The sequence below is a fragment of the Hydra viridissima genome, unplaced genomic scaffold (genome assembly GCF_058129835.1).
Source record: "Hydra viridissima isolate aposymbiotic clone 2 unplaced genomic scaffold, HvirCarnegie_v1 scaffold_5, whole genome shotgun sequence".
Classification (NCBI taxonomy): Eukaryota; Metazoa; Cnidaria; class Hydrozoa; order Anthoathecata; family Hydridae; genus Hydra; species Hydra viridissima.
Window position 1 is genome coordinate 4,243,024 of NW_028324304.1, and position 19,866 is coordinate 4,262,889.

Below are 19,866 nucleotides of genomic sequence, written 5' to 3' on the forward strand. Positions count from 1 at the left end.
CTGTATATATATATATATATATATATATATATATATATATATATATATATATATATATATATATATATCCATTGGACTTAAAGTAAGAGCTATAGTGTCTGATGGAGCAAGCCCAAATAGATTATTCTATAATATTCTTTAACTAGAATCCTGCAGCAATATAGATAAAGTAGATCCTTGGATATGAAACCTTTGTGCTGTAGGTAGCTACAAAACTAGTTGATATTTTGTGTTATTTATTACATCTTTAGTTATACATGTATTAAAGTAAATGATCTCAAATTCCATATCATCATCCGCGTTATTTCTTAAAATGTTAAGATTGTCTAATTATATAAAATTAAGCATAAAACTTGGTTCTATTGCTGTTATCTTTAAGGTGATACTAAAGCTATTATTAAAATGTTAAATACTGTATTAAAAAATTGCAAATAAGAAGTTTTATATATAAAAAACTAAAATATACAAATTTTGAAATAATTTGTAACAAAAAAAAATTTTTTTTGCCTCGCTTACCCAAATCTAAAAACACATAAAAAGAAAAATACGCAGAATTAAATATCTCAAGATCTAAAGGTGCAATTACAATGAAATTTTCAGCATATATTCATTATATTCATATGCAGGAGTTGTACTAGAATTAGGTTCTAATACAAAATAGTTCATGAAATAATGTCTGATATGTCCCCCCATCCGGCACCCGCAGCTGGTTCAATATGGTAAAATTGCCTTTACTCCTAAACTATATGGATACAGTAGATGATTCTAGTACAACACCTACATCAATATGGGACCAATGTTATTGTAAAGTTTTGGAGCAAATAAATGACCCTATCTTGAGATATTGCATTCTGCGTATTTTTCTTTTTATATGTTTTTAGATTTGGGTAAGCGAGGCAAAAAAAAATTTTGTTACAAATTATTTTAAAATTTGTATATTTTAGTTTCTTATAAAACTTGTTATTTGCAATTTTTTAATACAGTATTTAACATTTTAATAATAGCTTTAGTACCACCTTAATAAATGAAAGAAAGCTGATGTGACTGGTTAGACAAGACCAAAAATTTTCGACGAATCCGACAGATTTTAAGAGAATTAAATTTCTATTGTTTAAAACAAAAGATTTGTTAAAATGTGCAACGAGCATGGTTCGCAAAAAAAAACAACAACGTTACAGGTCCATCTCTTACATGTCCATGGAAAAATTACAGCAAAAAAATCCACCAAATCTGTTACTCAGCGTTCTGAAAACAAAATCGAGACAATGGAGTAAAAGACGTGAAACTGCGGCGACCGACAGTGCAACTATTATAGCGGAAGCGGATTATTATGGATAGTTCGCTTTTTGACCGTTTTCACAAACAGTACTTTCATATACTACTTGCGTGTATAAATAGTGTCTATCATATACAGTATAAATAACAACGCACTATATATCTTGTGGGTTTATCTTCTTTGATTTAAAAAACAAATAAGCTTATTAAAATAACATGCTTATTGTCAAACTGATTGCGTGCTCCGTGTAATTAGAAATGCAGTCAAAACAGTACTTTCATGTACTACTTGCGTGTATAAATAGTGTCTATCATATGCAGTATAAATAACAACGCACAATATATCTTGTGGGTTTATCTTCTTTGGTTTAAAAAAAAAATAAGCTTATTAAAATAACATGCTAATTGTCAAACTGACTGCGTGCTCCGTGTAATTAGAAATGCAGTCAAAACAAAATAATAACAAAATCTAAATAAATATTCTTATAAATTATTAATAAAAAATAAACTGAAGTAACACCTCAGCAAGATAATGACAATACTATTGACTCAATACCAAAAACAAAAGCACATATATACAATTTTTTTAAGTAAATAACGATCGGTAGATAAAAAGACAATTTCAAATGCAAGGCTTCAAATTTTTACCCGAAGCTATTCTCTTATCGGCAAAATTAATAAAAGTGTTGCTGTCAGCTAAAGAAACATTAGCGATACATCCATTCCACGCTTGATTGAATCGGTGACCGGAAAGTTCGTAGACATCTCCTGGTAAACCTCCTATAGTAATAAAAAGTGCACAATTTTCATCCACAAATATCTGAATTGTTTTTGAACGCCGGTATTTTTAACTTTTATGTATTATAAATCTTGTTAAAATAAATTAATGCTGGAGCTAAAAAGGCACGCAAAAATCAAAAAGAAATTCTAACCCAAAAACAAAAACCTACAAGAGGTGTGGCGACCGGAAAGCTACCTCCCTTGGAGCCGTCCTAAAGCTCCAGAGGCCTACCATAGTAAGCTGGCCTATGCCTCATTCATTCTCTCAACGAGCCTGAGAGCTTGTTCACTTCGTTAAAAAGTAACCAAAATCAAAGTTCGTTTACAAAGTGTGCATAAAAAAAGGTTTTATAAAAAAAAACGGTTCTGCTTCTAGCAACTAAGAAAACCAACTTAATACAGCATAATAAAAGATAATTAAGCAGTAAGAAAAACAAAAATGTCTCTTTTAATAGAACAGAATCTACTCACCTAGATAAATGTATCCATCAGTATTAAGCAATACTTTTGTAGATAGATTAACCATCGCCAAATCTGGTTTTCCCAAGTTAATCCACAAATAAATGACGTTGCCATTCCTTCAGTAAAAAAAAAAAAAAGAACTAAAAACTCGGATTAAAAAAAAAATTTTAAATCAACATTTCCAAGTCTTTTGGAGAATTTATAGAATAATTTAACAGAGTCATTTCACAGAACCTATTTAGATTTATCATTTATTTACTTTTATCAAGCGTTTTTTACTTTTAACGATCAAAAATCTCAACGACTTTACCTACCTGTTAATTACAAGGACAAGATTTTATGACAAAAACATATCACACCTTAAAATTTGTAAACTATGAAATTTCCCATCATCAAATCGCTGCTCTGTTGAGGTAGAAACTTCCTTACCATCTATCATGTACCTGATAAGACATGCGTTAGTATACAATTACAATCTTGCTAAACAAATTTTTACTTAATTCCGGAAAAACTAGTTGCTAGGCAACAATATTTACAACAGCTAAGATAAATTTATTTGCAGAAAAAGCTGTTGTTTTTTTTTCTTCTGGAATTATTCTTACCTAACATTAATATAACCATTAGACAACCCCACTGACATCATATCACCAGTCAGATCATCCCGAAGACGACCGTGCCAAAGTAAAAGACCATCTTTTGTGCTACGGAATAGTAACTCAAAACTGTAGTGTGATAATGTGCTAAAAACAGATATGCCATTTTTATGAACTAAAATACAAAAATCTTTTAAACGTAAGTTTCATAAAGAAAATGTGACAATTCAAATAACAGAAAACTAATTAATAACTACCTAATATTTGTAAAACGACCCAGCCAATAGCCACTTCCATCAAGAGATACTGCAGTCAATTGCTCAGACACTATAGATGATTAAAAAAAGTTTATAAATTTCAAAAATTTATCAACTAATGTAAAATAAAAGGAGCTTAACTAATGGCAGCCAGATAAAAGTATCCAACCTTGATAAAAATATTTGTTAAATGAAAGAAATTTTGCTTATGAAATGTAATATAGAATGTAGTTACAGTAGTGTCATGTAGTGCACACATGTAGTGCACACATTTATGGGAAAGTTTGGAAGCAGTTGGATTTTTCTAAATTTTAAGTGAAATATTGAAAAACCGAGACACAGGCGACTTAGTTGGCCAAATTATTCTTTTGAGTTTACTCTTTGTTGGGGAAAAAATCTTGGCATATATTGAATGTATGCTTAGGATCATTATCTTGCTAAAAGTTCAAGTTCTGACTGACAATTCTTAACCCAGATGATGGGGAAGTTCGTGTACCTAGAGCTGGATTTTTTAAGGCTTAAGACTTCCCTAAAATTGGTAAAACTGATATGATCACATCTCTAATTACTTTCTATTGATATAAGTTTAATGACTAAAAATATAAAAGTTTTTCATGTAGAAAGGTTTGAAAATTAGTGGCCCTAGGTACAATTAGTTTTTTTTTTGTACCTAAGGCCACCAGCTATTGTACCTGAGGCTGGTCTCTAAAAATTAGATTTAACTTTGTAATCAATAGACAACAAAGATAGACACATAAATTTTATCAACTATTTGTTTAATCTTAGATTGTTTTCTAGAAATTTATCTTGTGTTATATATAGTGCTATCTTAAAATTTCCAACATTTAAAAATATTTAAAGTTGCTGATTCTATTCGAATCAGAGATTATAAACAAGTTTTCCTTTTTTTTTACCTTAGTAATTTTTTTTACATACTAAAGTACAATAGCGTTTCTTTCTGGAGTGTCAGTGAGAATTTTGCCCCCTCCTGGTTTTCAACCTCCTTTTTTTAGATGAACAAGGTTTTGGTTTTGGAAGAAGGACAGACCTGTTCAGGCCTTATACAAGAAATAGGTTTTGATAGAGAAAAGTCAATTTCCATCGCTGACAAATCATTTTCTTGTACAGGAATACACCTGCTTTGGGAACTTATTGATGAATCCTCAATTCTTTTTTTTTTTTGTCAGAATTAGAATTTTTTGGGCAATTTAATGCTGGATCAGGTGTATCAGTTATATTTGAACTCATCAGTAAATGTGCCTTGATTAACTGGCTATACACCAGACACACGAAAACCTGCTAGAATGTTTAAAGGAGAAAAAGCCAAAGAAAAAAAATTTGCCAATGTTCTCTGCATCATCATATATGGTGATTGGCTTTCCTGGGTTTGACAGCATCCAATTACAAAAAGCTGTGCTGTAGTATTTCTTTAAGGGTCCAAACCCACCTCTGTCTAATGGCTGAAGTAACAGGAATTGATTGCAACACTTACATAAATAACAAAATTGACAAATAATTCTAAGCAAAATTGACAAATAGTTCTATGTGTAAAATGGTATTCACAAAACAACCACGAAAAAAAACCGCTCTGCACCAATCAGAATTAAACAATCGACTTTGTGATCAAACAAATGCTTTATTAGAGAAACACAAATTGCCCTAGGTACACGTAAACTATATGGCCCTAGGTACAAGTCTCATGCGAAATCATCTATTATAAAAAATACACATTGAGAATAAACTTATTGAATATCGCATTAGGTACTTAAGTAAAAAACAATATTACATACAATAACCTATAGTAAAGCATTTCCTTTGGGATTGTAAAACAATATAAGATAGCAACAGCAAAACTTTTCTATAGACAATCAAAAAATGTTTTTCGGTTAAAACTTGATGCGGCAACGCTCTATGAAACTCAAAGTAGGATTAAAAAATAGAAATTTGTATAACCAATCGCCTGACTGAGAAGCATAACTTAGACCTTAATAGTTTTCAAATAAAGTGGGATGGACCTAGGTACACACACTTCCCCTACACAATTTTCTTGGAGAACCTTTAAATGCTCTACAGGGTGACCACAAAGTATCCGCACACGAGACGGTTTCATCTTGTGAAAATATAAGCATAAAAGCACTTATGTATTTTCTTATTTATTTGTTGTTTTTGGTTAATATTATGTCATAAACTTTATTTACTTTACTTTATATACTTTGTAAACTATGTTCAATTGGTTTTTTTAGAATGGTGCGCGTTTCTCCTTATCGTCAATCTATCATCGAGTTTTACAAAAAAGGCTACTCAGCGAGCTACATTCAGAACCGTTTACATGCGCCAAGACGGACAATTTACGACACAATTAAACGCTTTGACGAGTTGGGAACAAGTTCTAATCATCCAAAATCCGGAAGACCTCGAACAGTGATCACTGCGAGCAATGTGAAAAAGGTACGCGATCGCCTGCGTTTGAACCCCAATCAATCTGCTCGAGGTCTCGCAAAGAAAATGGGGATAAAACGAACTTCAATGGCAAAGATAATCAAAAAGAAGCTTAAGCTCAAACCATACAAGAAGAACAAGTCGCAACTTCTTTCTCAAGCAGCTAAAGTCAAACGTAAAGACCGTTCTCTTGGACTTCTGCACCGTTTCAACGGAATTGATTATCGCAACATCTTGTTCACTGACGAAAAGATTTTTACAGTGGAAAGCATTCTTAATAAGCAGAACGATCGAGTTTGGGCAAAATCTCAACCAAATGTCTCGGTTTCACGCAGTTCTCATCCTGCTTCAGTTATGGTATTCGCCGGGATAACGGCTCATGTTAAGACACCGCTCATATTTGTTCCACAAGGTATAAAGGTCAACGGTGACAATTATTTGGATATGCTCAAGAAAGAAATTGTTCCTTGGGCTCAAAAAGAACTTGGAAATCGTATTTGGACGTTCATGCAAGATGGAGCTCCAGCCCATAAAAAGAAGACAGTTCAGGATTTTTGTGCGGCAACTTTTCCTGATTTTATCAACTTTTCTTAATGGCCACCATCGAGCCCCGATCTTAACCCGATGGATTTCTCAGTCTGGAGCGTCCTAGAAGGAAAGGCATGCCAAAAGCCGCATAAAAATATTGAAAGTTTAAAAAAATCACTACTGAAAGCTTGGGATTCTCTGGACCCTGCCTACTTGCTCGCCACCGTCGAAGCATTCCCGAGACGCCTACAGGCCTGTTATTTTGCTGATGGAGGAAAATTCGAATTCAATCTTTGAATCATAATTGTTATAGTTCAATGTTTTAAAATAAAATTTGTGTTCCAAATACTTTCTACATGCTTTTTATTAAGCTCTTTATCTGTGCGGATACTTTGTGGTCACCCTGTAGTTTCTGCATTATCTTATTGATTTTAATTTTTCTCCAGCAAAACATCTTCAATCCAATCCTCCATGCATCACTTTAGTTTATGTGGATTATCTGTCGCTTTTTTTGACAAATAGTTTGCTGGTTTCATTCCAGAATTTACAAAATAGAGATTTAGGCATGATGATTAAAGGTTTACACAAATTCTGAGTTTACCAAAATATATAAAATGAAATTGATTGACAAATAAACAATAATACAACAAAAAACTTACAACTTACATTTTCTAAAAGAAAAAAAAAAATTGCTTAAAAGATGAATAACATAAAATACTCTCTAAACTACCTTCTTCACAATATCCTCCTGAAAATCCTAACATACAATTACATTTGTAACTACCATTAGTATTAGGAGTGCAAGAAGCACCATTTCGACATTTATGATATAAGCAGGCATTATAGTATTCACCAATATTTCTTCCAATGATGTTTACGTTTGATGAATTCAACATATAAACTTTATTATTTATCTAAAAAAAGAAAAAATCTAATCGTAAGTAATTAAAAACTAAAATTTTTCAAGTTGAAAATTTCAATGTAAGTTTGTTTTAAGGTGATTAAAAAGATACCTCAAAATGAGTGATACAGCCAACAAAATTGGACTTGATTTCACTTGAAACTTGGGGGTTGATCAATGAAAAATCAGGTACTCCTCCGACATAAAAATCACTTTTTACATTTAGATATATTGCCAATGGAGAAGACCGAACTCCTACATAGTTATCATTATCAAGTTTCATGACAGCTTGATTGTTCATTCGCTGAAAACGCAAACTGTGCATGTTGGTAGTAGTAACACATGTTCGACTTAACAAGCTGGCAGTGTTCCTACCAAAGTTGAAACGTACAAGAACATAACTAAATAAAATAGTTATATTCTATTTAGCATGCAATATCGGATATTGTGTGTTTTTTTTTCATGTGAAATTAGGATATTTTTTTTGTCTTTCAGAGTTAGCAAAAAGTAGAATAGGTAGTTACTTTAATGTTTTTATCTTGAAATTAAATTCAGGGTTTTTTTTAATTTCATTTTATGTTTTCACTAAATTTTTCCACAAAAAAGCTAATAAATGCCTATACTTTCTCTCTTCAGTGCATTTTTATATAAGTTAAAGTCATACTTTGAAAATTTTATTTGTTAAAAGTTATATTACCTACCCACTTAGCAATCCAACAGCAAGAAAATCTCCTGTAAGTGACTCTGCTGTTTTTTCAGCCACATAAAATAAAAGACCATTGAGCTTATCTGGTTTAAAGTGCATTTCAATTGAGGTGTACAAAGATATATTCAGAGGGGGTACAGCTATATATGAGCGATCATTGAAGAATGGTATTGAAACAACAAGATCTGAAAGAAATTATTTTGAAAAATAATACTGGTCAACAAAAAAGAACTTTTTCATCTCATCATAAACTAAAACAAATTTTTCTAATTCAGTTTTTTATGCTGATTCCAAATATGTTATTAGATTTCTTTTAACATGCCTTGTTCATGAGATACAAACATTGTATTGATTTCATAGTTTTTTAGTATATTTGAGAGATTTACAAGAAATAGAATTTTACAAAAATTCATCTAATTGTTGTTTAGCTTACAGACCATGATTGACATCAGTTTGATAAGTATGGGTATATTGAACAAAAATAAACAAAAATGTGACATTAAAATTGCTGTGAATATGATTTTCCTTTGTGCAACTTATCAGGTTCATCGTGATATAACATCTAACAGTAGTCATCATACTTTCATTCCAAAAAACCTTGGTTGTGTTTTTCCATTAGTTAAATGTCTTGGTGAAATTGTTCACCTTAATCATCACTTACAGCTCCAAGATTTCAGTCCTAACTAAATGATGCCAGTCACATTTGACATTATGTTCTGCAGTAGCATGGGTGTCCCACAGGCACAAGAAACAACAGAATTTTGTGAACCTTACTTGCATGGCCATTAATATTCCAATGTATAACAAACCACCACAGATATTCCAATGATGAGGTTTGTAACTGATTGCTTCAAGTAAAATTCTCATGTTTTCATGTTTTACTCAAATGAACGGAACATGCAATTGGTATGCAAAGCCTTTGATTGCCATTATGTAATAACACAGCTTTCAAGCTCTACTTTGAAGAGTCAACAAACAAGTGCCATTCAACAATAAAAAAACTTAGATAAGTCAAGATTATGTTTACTATAATGGCCCACTTTTATGCCTGTTTGAAGTAGGTCTAGATGTTAAAAGCTTGGCCTTTTAACATAATATAATGGCCCACTTTTATGCCTGTTTGAAGTAGTCTAGATGTTAAAAGCTTGGCCTTTTCTTTTGACAAGGATAAGTCTCTAGCCAAATCATTGAGCTCATCTTGGGTAAAAGAACACGAAGTACAAATAATGTGCAAAGTTCATGCTTTGTCCTGATCCCCTAGTGGATATCCAAAATACAATTTGTAGATTTTCATTAGATCATTAGTAATTTTACCTCATTGTCCTAAAGCTATAAATGATCCACACACATAGCAAAATTTGTCTGGATGATTTTTACATGTTCTAGGCATATTAATAATAAAATTTACAGTCAGCAAAAAAAATCTGAAATGAGAAGTAATAGTTAAATTGTAACAAAATCACTAAATACTGCAAAACATAATTTATCTCATCACAAAAACTAGACAGAAAAACTGCTACAGAAAAACTAAAAACAGATTTGAAATCATTGTTAAAAACTCTATCTAGTCCACATAAATTTATGTCTGATGAAAAAAGCTTGTTGACCAGTGCAACCAAAAAACCAATTAAAGAGCTTGATTACACACAAAACAAGCAATTAAAAGGTTAAAAGCAATTAAAAAGTTAAGTGTAACTGTTACATGAACAAAGGAACATCCTTCTCATCCAAAAAAAAAACATACTGTTAGTACAAAATAATCCAGAACGCCCAAATGGACAATCACAAAGAATTTCAAAGCCATCAGGTGAATAACAAGTAGAGCTAGCATGGCATGGATTATAATCAACACATGGAAGCAATTTGTCTTGACACAATATTCCTTTGTATGGATAGGGACAATCACAGTAAAACCCAGTCTCTATAAAAATAATACAAACCATATGTCATTACCTGAAAGTTTTTTTTTTAATGAATAAAATTTGGGATCAAATTTAAAAAATGCTTATGCAAAAATATATGACTTTTAATGACACCTTGATCAATACACAAGCCATTGTTGCTACAAAACTGATTTTCACAATTTTCAGCCTTTGTAACAATACCCAGACTGCTTTCCAACTGAATATCTGAAGTATCTGTCAAATTCTGTTTTGATGTTGTATACAATAAAGGTGTGAAATAGAGATTGCTTGTACGCAAGCTTGGCTGGTAAATTGCTCCCATAAAACCAGATAAAAAAATATTTGCAACTACTTCTGGTAATATAAAATTAAAAGGTACACCACCAAAAAATAAAGCAGTGCTAACATCAAGACTGGAAAATGCACCAAAACTTGTACTTAATGCCTTGGACTGGGTGTCAATATATATGTAAGCTTGCTGTCTTGAGTACCCAGTAACTAAATAGTGCCATGTACGTGATTCAGATAAGGTCTCATGGCTTTTTAGAACTGTTATACCACTTCCAAGATTATAGATAACCACAATGAAGTTGTCATAGATGCCAACAGCAAAGAAATTGTAATACTTCTCTAAATAATACAACATTCATCACTATTTACAAGCCCAATTATTGCATAAAATACTACAAAAAAAAAAAAAAATTTCATTACATAATTAAGTGACAAAAATTTCATTTAGAAAGATATACACAAAGTATATTATAGCAACTTCAGCAAACTAATAATTGGTTTTTAGTAATTTCAGTTAAAAGTGTAGGATTTTCAAATATTTTGACAATAGCTATTCATGAAGAAATCCTTGTTGAATACATAAGTTGAGACTAGAATGCCACAATGTTGAATTTTATGGAAAAAGGGAAATTACATTGGACATCAAGTAATTTCCCTAATTGTTGGGCAGACACTTTGCCAATTTGTATAGCACTTTTTTTAAATGAACTTATTTTATCATTAAGATATATTAATTTTCAGCTGAAATTTAAAAAATTTAATATTTATAAATGTAATTATTAATAAACCATTTTTACAATCAGGACAATGTTAGCTTTTAACAGTATTTTGAAAATTTTGGATAAATTTTTCAAACTGAAAATACAAAGATAATTAAGCAATCACCTCACTAAACAGACTTCCACCTCACATTACACTCTCCCCCAAAATATTATTAACTACAATTATTGAATACAGCAATTGTTGTTAAAAAAAAATTTCTTTAAATGGAATAAAACTGCTACTGTTACACATAAGGAAAAGATTTGCACATAATAGGACTGCCTGAAAATGAATAAATGTGTTGCTTTTGTATTTTTGTGTAAAAATCTAGTCCTTCAAAACATTAGCAACTTTGTAAACTATTTTATTCTAATTGCAAAAAAAAAAGAAAAAAACAATTAAGTGTTCATTTTTGTAGTGTCTTATTATCAGGAATGATTTGGACTTTAGATCACAGTTTTGGGCTGTTTTGCTTAAAGAACTTTATCATATTTATGATTTCTGTCTTACAATCAATTTTTTAAAATAAATGTCTTTTATAATGGCAGGAAACAAACATAACTTACCTTTCTGAGAACATATTATCAAAAAGTATAAAAAAGAAATCAAACAAAAGAAACTGTTACCAAGTAATACATTAATAAATCATTTGTATGCTGAATAATCAAGTAATTCAATGAAAGCAGCCTTTTAGAAACAGGACCAAACAGGTGGAAGACTATGCAAAACACTTTATTTCAATGAAATAAAAATTATTCACCACATTAAAAGGAATCTTTTTGACAGTGCTTATGATACCAAAAATAGAAACTTTCAATGTCTGAAAATACAGTTTGTAGATTGTTACAACTTTTAGGACTTCTGAGTTTTAGAGCCTTTCATTTCTCCAAAGAATAAAAAAGTTTGATATATATGTTTGATAATGTCCATAGACACTGGATTAAAAAACAATTTGAAAAGTCCTGGGGGCAATTTGAAGGTATGTAACTTAAGGTAAACATTTAGATCCTAAATACACAAGAAGAACTGTCAAGCATGGTGGTAAAAAAGGTGCAATAGTTTGAGGCTGTTTTAAATAAACAGCATTATGGATTAATTTAGCACGATATTCTTGAGGAAAATATGGTTTGTCATGCTGATGATTGATTACATGTGGCTTCTATAGACATTTCAACTAAACAATGACCTAAAACACATTTAAACTTGTAAAACAATAGTTTAAGACCAATCAAATTAAAGTAACGATGTGGCCAGCTGATCTCAATCTGATTAAAAATTTATAACAAGTTGAACTTTCTCTACCAAGAAACCTTCAAAAATGTTAATGTAAAGCTTTTGAAGTCAAATAAAATGCGGTCACAGAAGAAAAAAAACAAAATCATTGAGTCTGAAAAGTTTAAATGTAAAAGATAAAATCCTAAAAGCAAAGAATTTATTTATCTTGGTTTTTCTCAAGTACTTATAAAAAGGTTTCTTAAGTTTTGCAATTCAACAGTTTCAGTTTATTCATAAAGCTTTGTTCAGTTTTTCATAAAAATGCATCTATTCTTTAGTTTACAGAACTCAAATGAAACCTAAATTTATGAAATATTACAAAATCATGAAAAAAATGGGATAAAAATAAATACTATCTTATATGATTGTTAAAAAAAGTTACTGATCTTTGAAGGACAGTGTATGAAGATTGTTTTGATTTTTTACAAAGATTGCAGGAAAAAGTTTTAAAACAGCACATCAACCAATTTGGTCCCCACAAGCCATTTAAAAACTCCATGTTTATAGACAACTTTGCAAAAGCTCTATGGCATGTCAAAAGATTGGCCAGTGGATTGCACAAAATTATCTACACCAGGTTTGATTCACAACTTTTAAAAAAGTACCAAAAATAGATTGCAGAATGAAAAATTAAATTCATTCTAGAACTGATAGCTGTAGAAAATCAATTTAAATTGTGAGATATTATTGACGCCTATACCTAATATTAAAAAAAAGTCCAACTTTTGAAAATACCTGAATGGAAGTTAATATCACCTGTGACTCCATTAACTGTTCTCAATAAAAATATAAGAAAAGTTTTCGATGAGGTTTTTGAATTAAAGAAAATTAAAAGAGATGTCAACAAAGTTACCAACTTAAAAATGCATGTTTAAGATGATTTGCATACCTCGTTTTTTTGTCCCCCAAAAAATAAGCAACTCTCCCACATTTTTATTTGAATCTCTCTTAAACTGAAGTTGTATTTCAAATCTTTCAATTTCTGACTGTTCATCCACATTCATCCAATATTTAATAAATGATGAGTAGTTTTCATATGTAGAAAATATTGGGATGCCAAATGAAGAAACTAACATGGAAAATAAAAATTTTTAGAAAATCTTATGTTAAAAATTTTATAGATATTGAATGGGAGAAATATATATATTTTTTGTCTTATTAAAAAGGCTTTGTAACAACCAAAAAAAAAGGTATGCTAACTTGTAGGCAAGTTAAAACAAACTCATGTATACTACCTGTTAAGCATTGATTTCCAGTTTTTCCAAATGGACACAAACATCGAAAGCTATTCTTCATTGATATGCAAAAACCTCCATTACATGGATTATCAAAACAATTATCCTTTACTTGGTCACAAAATTCACCAGTAAACTCTTTTGTGCAAGAACACCGGAAGCCTAATGGATTACTTGCATCTACAAAACATGTTCCATTGTTTAGACATGCACTTTGAAAACAAGGATACATGCATAACTGCATTTTAGTAATTGGTGAGGTAGATAACTGGATTGTAGTAGTTGATAAGGCAGATAAATGTGTTGTAGCAAACTGCATTGCAGCAGTTGGCAAAGGAGAAAATTCAGATATCACTTTTTGTTGCTGTGATAAACTCACTGATGTAGCAGTAGGTAGCTTTGATAAAGACATTAACATGTCTGAATGAGTAATAGAAGAAAGTAGACTTGTATTTTTTAATTTATTAGTGATATCAGCACCACAAGCTGAACAAGTTTGATTTATAAAATTACTACTGAGTGAGAAATCGTTGAAGAAGTTTTCATAAGTCAAGCTGCCAACTATGTTTAGATTGCCAATATCTACTGATTTTGTAATTGAATCTTTAAGAAGGGTTTGTTGAAAACTATTAGAAGGTTTAACAGTTTCTTGTATCAAACTTATCGACATTTTATTTGAAAAAATCAAATTATTTGTAGATAAAAGGAATTCTGATGATTGAAAAAAGACTACTGGTATCAGAACCGGTGTAGGTGTTAGATTTATAGCTGATGTGTACATAGGTGATAAAGACGATAAGATCAATATTTTCACAATTGGTGAGGGTAGCATTTCACTAGATAATGTATTTGATGATTGATTTAACACCAGAAAACTATCAACAGCAGATGGGAAAACAGATGGTGATATTCCTTTTTTCATACTGGAAGAACTTTCAGATCTACCCAATTCAGTAGCTGTGTTGCATTGTATTAGCTTTCCCAGTAATTTACAGAAAGACTCACAATCAAAACATGAATTATTTTTAGATAATTCTTGATCACTTTTGTTAATCAATTTACTGTCTAAGTTATCTAGCCGAATACAGCAGCTCATATTTGCATATAAACATAAAGTATAATTTTGACAAGAGTTTGTTAAACAGTCATCTTTAATTCGGTAAAGTAAACCAAGGGTGCTATTTAGATTTTTATTAAAAATTGTACATGGTGATGAATTGGTAGCATACCTAGTACATACAAATTTATCAGTAATTACCTGCAAAGCATTATTTAGGAGACTTTCAAAACTAGAATAAGGATTGCAATCAAAATCATCGTTATTGTCTAATGAAGCATTTTGGTAATCTAGATAGAATATAATGTAATGAGTGCACTTATTGTTTTTCACAGATGTTTATATATAAATTTTTTATTTCAATAATTCAAAAATGCAATTTTTAATCAATAAATAAAAAGATTTTTTTTTTGTACAAAAGTCTGTAAAAAAAAAATTTAATTACTAAACATAATTTTATATGTGTGTGTGTGTGTGTCTATATATATATATATATATATATATATATATATATATATATATATATATATATATATATATATATATATATATATATATATATATATATATATATATATATATACTGGCAGAAAAAAGATTTTTTAATAAATGGACTAGCATACACTCTCAAGTTTGTAATAATACTCCACACGCCAAATTTCATTAAAATTAAATCATATTTAGTGCCACCAGATAAAAGTTCAAATGTTAATTACATACTAAGGTACTTATGCAACATTCAAAAGTTGTAATTGGAATCCAGCTCAAACCATTTATATTTCAAATCACAGAACAAACAACTAAAACAGAGCAAAATATGTGTTTCATAAACAGTAAATCACAATTTTTTTACATAGTAATACTAAACAAGTAATATTACACTGAATAAAACGCTACTACATAAGACAGTCATTTGCATTTGAGACATTATGAAAAGTGCTGCTTTCACTCTTGATTTCTGGACCATGTTAAAGATGTCAGTTTCATCTGATACTAGAAGTCAAGCAGTATTATTGGGCACCTGCTTATTAAAATTCTATCTGTTGGTAAAGTTCTGTAGTATGTATATTATCTTATTAAATATGTTTCATAGGAAAAAATTACACAAACTGTGAAATTGCATGAATATATAGCACTAAAGAATTCAAATGCAAAGATTAATTCAATGCAAACTGAAAATGAAACAAAATTTAAAGAGAAAATTTGATATTGCTCATATGAATACTTTGCAGTAAGAGGACAAATGGTCTCTTCAGTGTTAAGAGAAAAAGCACAGTTATTTAGGCATCATTGATAAGTAAACATGCAAAAGAAAGCTACATGGTTAGAAAATGGAATAAATAGGAGAAAATTGAGCAACAACAACAATCATAGGCATTAACGAAGATGGAAACTTCAGCAAATGTTTAGATAACGTTTGATGAAATTTCCACCTTCCTTAATGCCTTTGATTTCTGAGAATTTTGATACTAATCCATCTTACAAGAAGATAAACATATTGTAAACCTGTGCCTTACACCAGTGGAATCTCAAAATAGAAAAAAAGAGTTGCTTTACTTAATCTGGCAATCAGGGCTTGATAACCAGAAGAAAAATGGCCAGCTAGAGAACTCAATTTTTTTACAACAGCTTCAGGCTTTGGCTTCTTTAAGATAAGAAACTCTAGCCAATATTTCAAAAATGATTTATGTGCTGCTGGCTTAAACCAAGTTACACTACTAAGAGGAGGACCAATACAAGCTTGTTGGTTGTTTCTATAACAACCAACAAGCTGGTGTTAAAAAAGTGTGTATACACTTTAAAAAGTCTGTATAAATATGGTATTATAATGTGTGTATAAGTATAAGTGTTCACAAAGTGTGTATACACTTTATATCAAGCAGTGAGTTTTATAAAAACTTTTTAAAGCAAAATTCATGATCTGAAGTGCTAGTAAAAGATGAAATGCTTTCATCTGTTCATCTGTTAACAGGCACCTTTACATTGGATCCAGATAAACACCAGCAAGCAATACTTTATTTTATCATTAAATTTGCTTCTCTACTTTGCATTGAATTCCTAGTACCTTTAGCTATGATGCCACTTTATTAGAGAAGAAATAAAGAAGAGCCTTCTACTTTTTGAAAAACTCTCTTTAAACTTCCTTCATAACAATATACATTGGTGCAGTAAAATTTTCAAATTTTCCACTTGAGTCTACACCATAATTTAAAATTTGTTATATCAACAACAACTGGTTTCAGTTCTAATAAGTGCTCAATGATCCAGTATGTGCTACGCCATATGGTAGCTTGATCTAAATCTTCTACTTTTCCAGCTTGTCATATTATTATTTCTTCAAGGTGGGTTATTATTGCAGCAACTACAACTCACCTAATCTCACTAATAAGATTAGTTCCATTTCTTTCTTCTAATCATAATAACTTTATAAGCTGCCTGAATGGCAACTTGTAATGTATGTATTCCACAACACATGTAACTTTTGAGAGGTTCTATATTTTTCACTGAAAAATTTTTTTTCTGGCTCTGGCTCATATCAAAAATCTCTGAAACCCTGCCAGCAATGGCATTAGACAGAACACAAAGAAGTGATCATGTGGTAACATCATACTATTACTGCCCATGATATATTGATGATTTTGTTTTGTTCCAAGTATTGTGTGGTGTAAAAATGTTGCAATTGCAACAAATTCATAGAAATCTTAAGCATCCAACAAAGGCACCAGATATTATTTAATTTGGCTAAAATTTTGTGTGTGAGTTTTCTTTGTATTTTGTAAAAATATTGGAGGGTATGCGCTAAATTCAATGAATTTTTAAAATTTTCTATATACGTAATGATCACCCAAGTTTACATAGTACAGGCTGCATGTAATTTGCTATATTTAAATAAAGGTTTTTATGTCTCTAGTTCAGTTCTTGTGCATGTATAGTGGTATAGTAATCTTATGGATAACAATTACAAAAATTGTTTATTAACATATAATTTTTAAAACTAAATACTTGTATGCAATACAAACCTTTATTCAAGTAAAGACCTTCTGTAAAAAACTGTAGTTGGTAGTAATGAAAAGTCTTGTTCATTTCTGTCAGTGATACGAGGTATATCTAGGTGAAGCAATGTCCCAAATTATTTCTTTAGATTATATGATTAATACCAATTTATTGAGAAAATATTGGAGTGAAAAAGAAAACTTAGAGTAAAAATCAACTCTGAAACAAATTCACTTGTTTTTTAATTACTTTAATTATCATTAAATTTTTTTTTTTTTGTCATTTATTGATTATTTGCTTGAGAATGATCATTTCATAATATTTAATGGAGCGTCATTAAAAAAAACTTTTTAAAAAATTGTACACACAAAGAAATGTTATGCAACTTAAATCCTTGCACACTAATGAATTATTGTAAATTTCATTTCTCAGTTAGAAAAAATATTCTATTTTTATAAAGGAATCTCAGTAAATGAAGATAACTTACCACAGGTGAATCCTCCATTTATTTGCAGAAAATCTAGAACATCCTTTCGACAATTAAGCAAAATGAGATTGGTCTGACTATCTTGTCTCTTTTCACAATACTGGCCATCAAAACCAGGACAGCATTTGCACTTATACATATTTGCTGACTCATTATATAAACATTTCCCATTGGAAGAACATATTTCTGTATTTGAGGTGTTTAATATTGTGTTGGTATTAATACAACTATGATCAAATACATTTACTTGAATTCTTAGACCATTCAAACACATCTGCTTACTTGTGTTAAACAAAAAAAAATGCTTTCCTAGTTTTATGCTGGATATATGTAAGTTACCATCCTCATTTAACTCAAGATGAGTTCCAAAAATGTTTTCTACATCACATTGAGCCCATTTTGAATAGAATGTATCGTTAAACATATACAGTTGAAATGCCTTACTTAAATAATTACCTAAAGAAAATATCAAACCCTGATTTTTGAGAATATTTATAGGCTTCTGTTGTAATGGGACAGTAGCATGGGAATTTTCACCAAAACACAAATTTCTTGAATCACAAAGATTACTCCTTTCAGTTGAAAAAACATATATAATTGTTGAAAAACTGCTTATACATGAGATTAAACCATCACAACTTGAAGAACATTGTTGTTCTTGTGATAACACATCTAGCACAATCCAAAATGATATTAAAGTGATAACATTTATAGTTTTATTCTTGATCATTGCCTATAAATTACAAGCATATGATAAAATCATTTAGATATTATAGATAAGACCATTATTAAAACTATCATAAACTTATTTCTAGTTAGTGATAAGCTAACTTTAATAACCAATCCATAGCAGAAATAAAATTCATTAAGATGTTAAAATGTTCATAACTAAAAAAGAAAACTAAACTATTTATCTCAATATTATTAATAAAATAGTTATTGAACTAAAATTTATTATGATTGATTTGAAGTATGAAATAATGATTATAATAGAAAACTGATATTAATAGATTTAGGGATATAGTACAGTGTAACAATATATATAGGAAATATATATTGTTACACTGTACTATATCCCTCAATCAATATATATAGGAAATGGGTGGTACTGTTAAAATACCTAAATATAAGGAGTAAAAAAGAGAATTGCCTAAATGTTGTTAAATCCCTATAAAAACAGCTACAAACACAAAATGGGAAATCACATGGTCAAAAATTGAGAAAGTTATTATACTAGAAAGAGTTAGTACTGTTAAAATGTGTGATAATAGGCTCCTTCCATATGCTACCTTAAGCAATAAACATTTTTGAAAAATTTAAGTGTTTTGAAACAAAAAATTATTATTGTAAAAAAATGATAATAATAAAAAAAGATCATGAACAAGACAAAAACACATATACTTTGATGCATAAAATACTCAGGTCAGGTAGATTCAAAGTCTATCATGGTGTGTCACTCATTATCACTTCATGTAGTACCTGATTTTCAGTCCTTGAAAAATTGAGAATCAAGAATAGAACCAAAAATTAAGCTTTTTTGTTTTCAGTTTTAAGTTTTTATGAATGATAAAATTCCAATCATTTTTCGATTGAAACATTCAAGTATACTATAACAGGAATTCAAGTTAAAGGAGATAATATTCATAATGTAAATGATCATAAGCTTAACCCTTCAAAAATAAAAAGATTTTTGACTACATAAATCCTTCAAATCTTTAAAATTATTAATTAGCTCCACCTCTGAATAGTTTTGTATCATACTAGATCTAAATATGTACATATACTTAACAACTTCGAAAAATTTCATATTTCAATCTTATTAAAATTTTGTCATATTTACCAAAAAAGCGCAAAAAGTTGAAAAGTGTTATCCGAAGACTACAGATTCATTAAAGGGCTTGATTTCAGCCACTTGTTTTA

The 19,866-nt window shown here is 30.0% G+C and overlaps 1 protein-coding gene across 3 annotated transcripts; it reads right to left on the reverse strand.

Moving 5' to 3' along the window:
• Positions 1–1,617: 1,617 nt before the first annotated feature.
• On the reverse strand, positions 1,618–18,700 carry LOC145188867 (protein eyes shut homolog). Of its 3 annotated transcripts, none has more exons than XM_090087578.1 (14): positions 17,947–18,681; positions 17,486–17,573; positions 13,409–14,637; positions 13,063–13,242; positions 9,978–10,475; positions 9,686–9,862; positions 7,937–8,126; positions 7,348–7,636; positions 7,065–7,248; positions 3,368–3,437; positions 3,120–3,257; positions 2,877–2,960; positions 2,527–2,633; positions 1,618–2,055 (listed from the first exon to the last, which is right to left on the reverse strand). In XM_090087578.1, the coding sequence occupies exons 3-14, from the start codon at positions 14,502–14,504 to the stop codon at positions 1,898–1,900; spliced, it is 3,171 nt and encodes a 1,056-aa protein (XP_089943704.1). In that variant the 5' UTR covers positions 14,505–14,637; positions 17,486–17,573; positions 17,947–18,681; the 3' UTR covers positions 1,618–1,897. The 3 variants fall into 3 exon arrangements, with proteins under 3 accessions (XP_089943704.1, XP_089943703.1, XP_089943702.1); XM_090087577.1 differs by having other exon boundaries at positions 13,409–14,755; XM_090087576.1 differs by lacking the exon at positions 17,486–17,573 and having other exon boundaries at positions 13,409–14,755; positions 17,947–18,700.
• Positions 18,701–19,866: the final 1,166 nt, after the last annotated feature.

Excerpts from the sequence above, each read along its gene's own strand:
- LOC145188867 (XM_090087576.1), bottom strand. The coding sequence starts at position 18,676 with ATGATCAAGAATAAAACTATAAATGTTATCACTTTAATATCATTTTGG. Across the intron at positions 13,243-13,408 it reads TGGAAATCAATGCTTAACAG|TTTCTTCATTTGGCATCCCA; the intron begins GTAGTATACATG and ends TTTCCATGTTAG. Across the intron at positions 2,961-3,119 it reads AATGGTTATATTAATGTTAG|GTACATGATAGATGGTAAGG; the intron begins GTAAGAATAATT and ends ATGTCTTATCAG.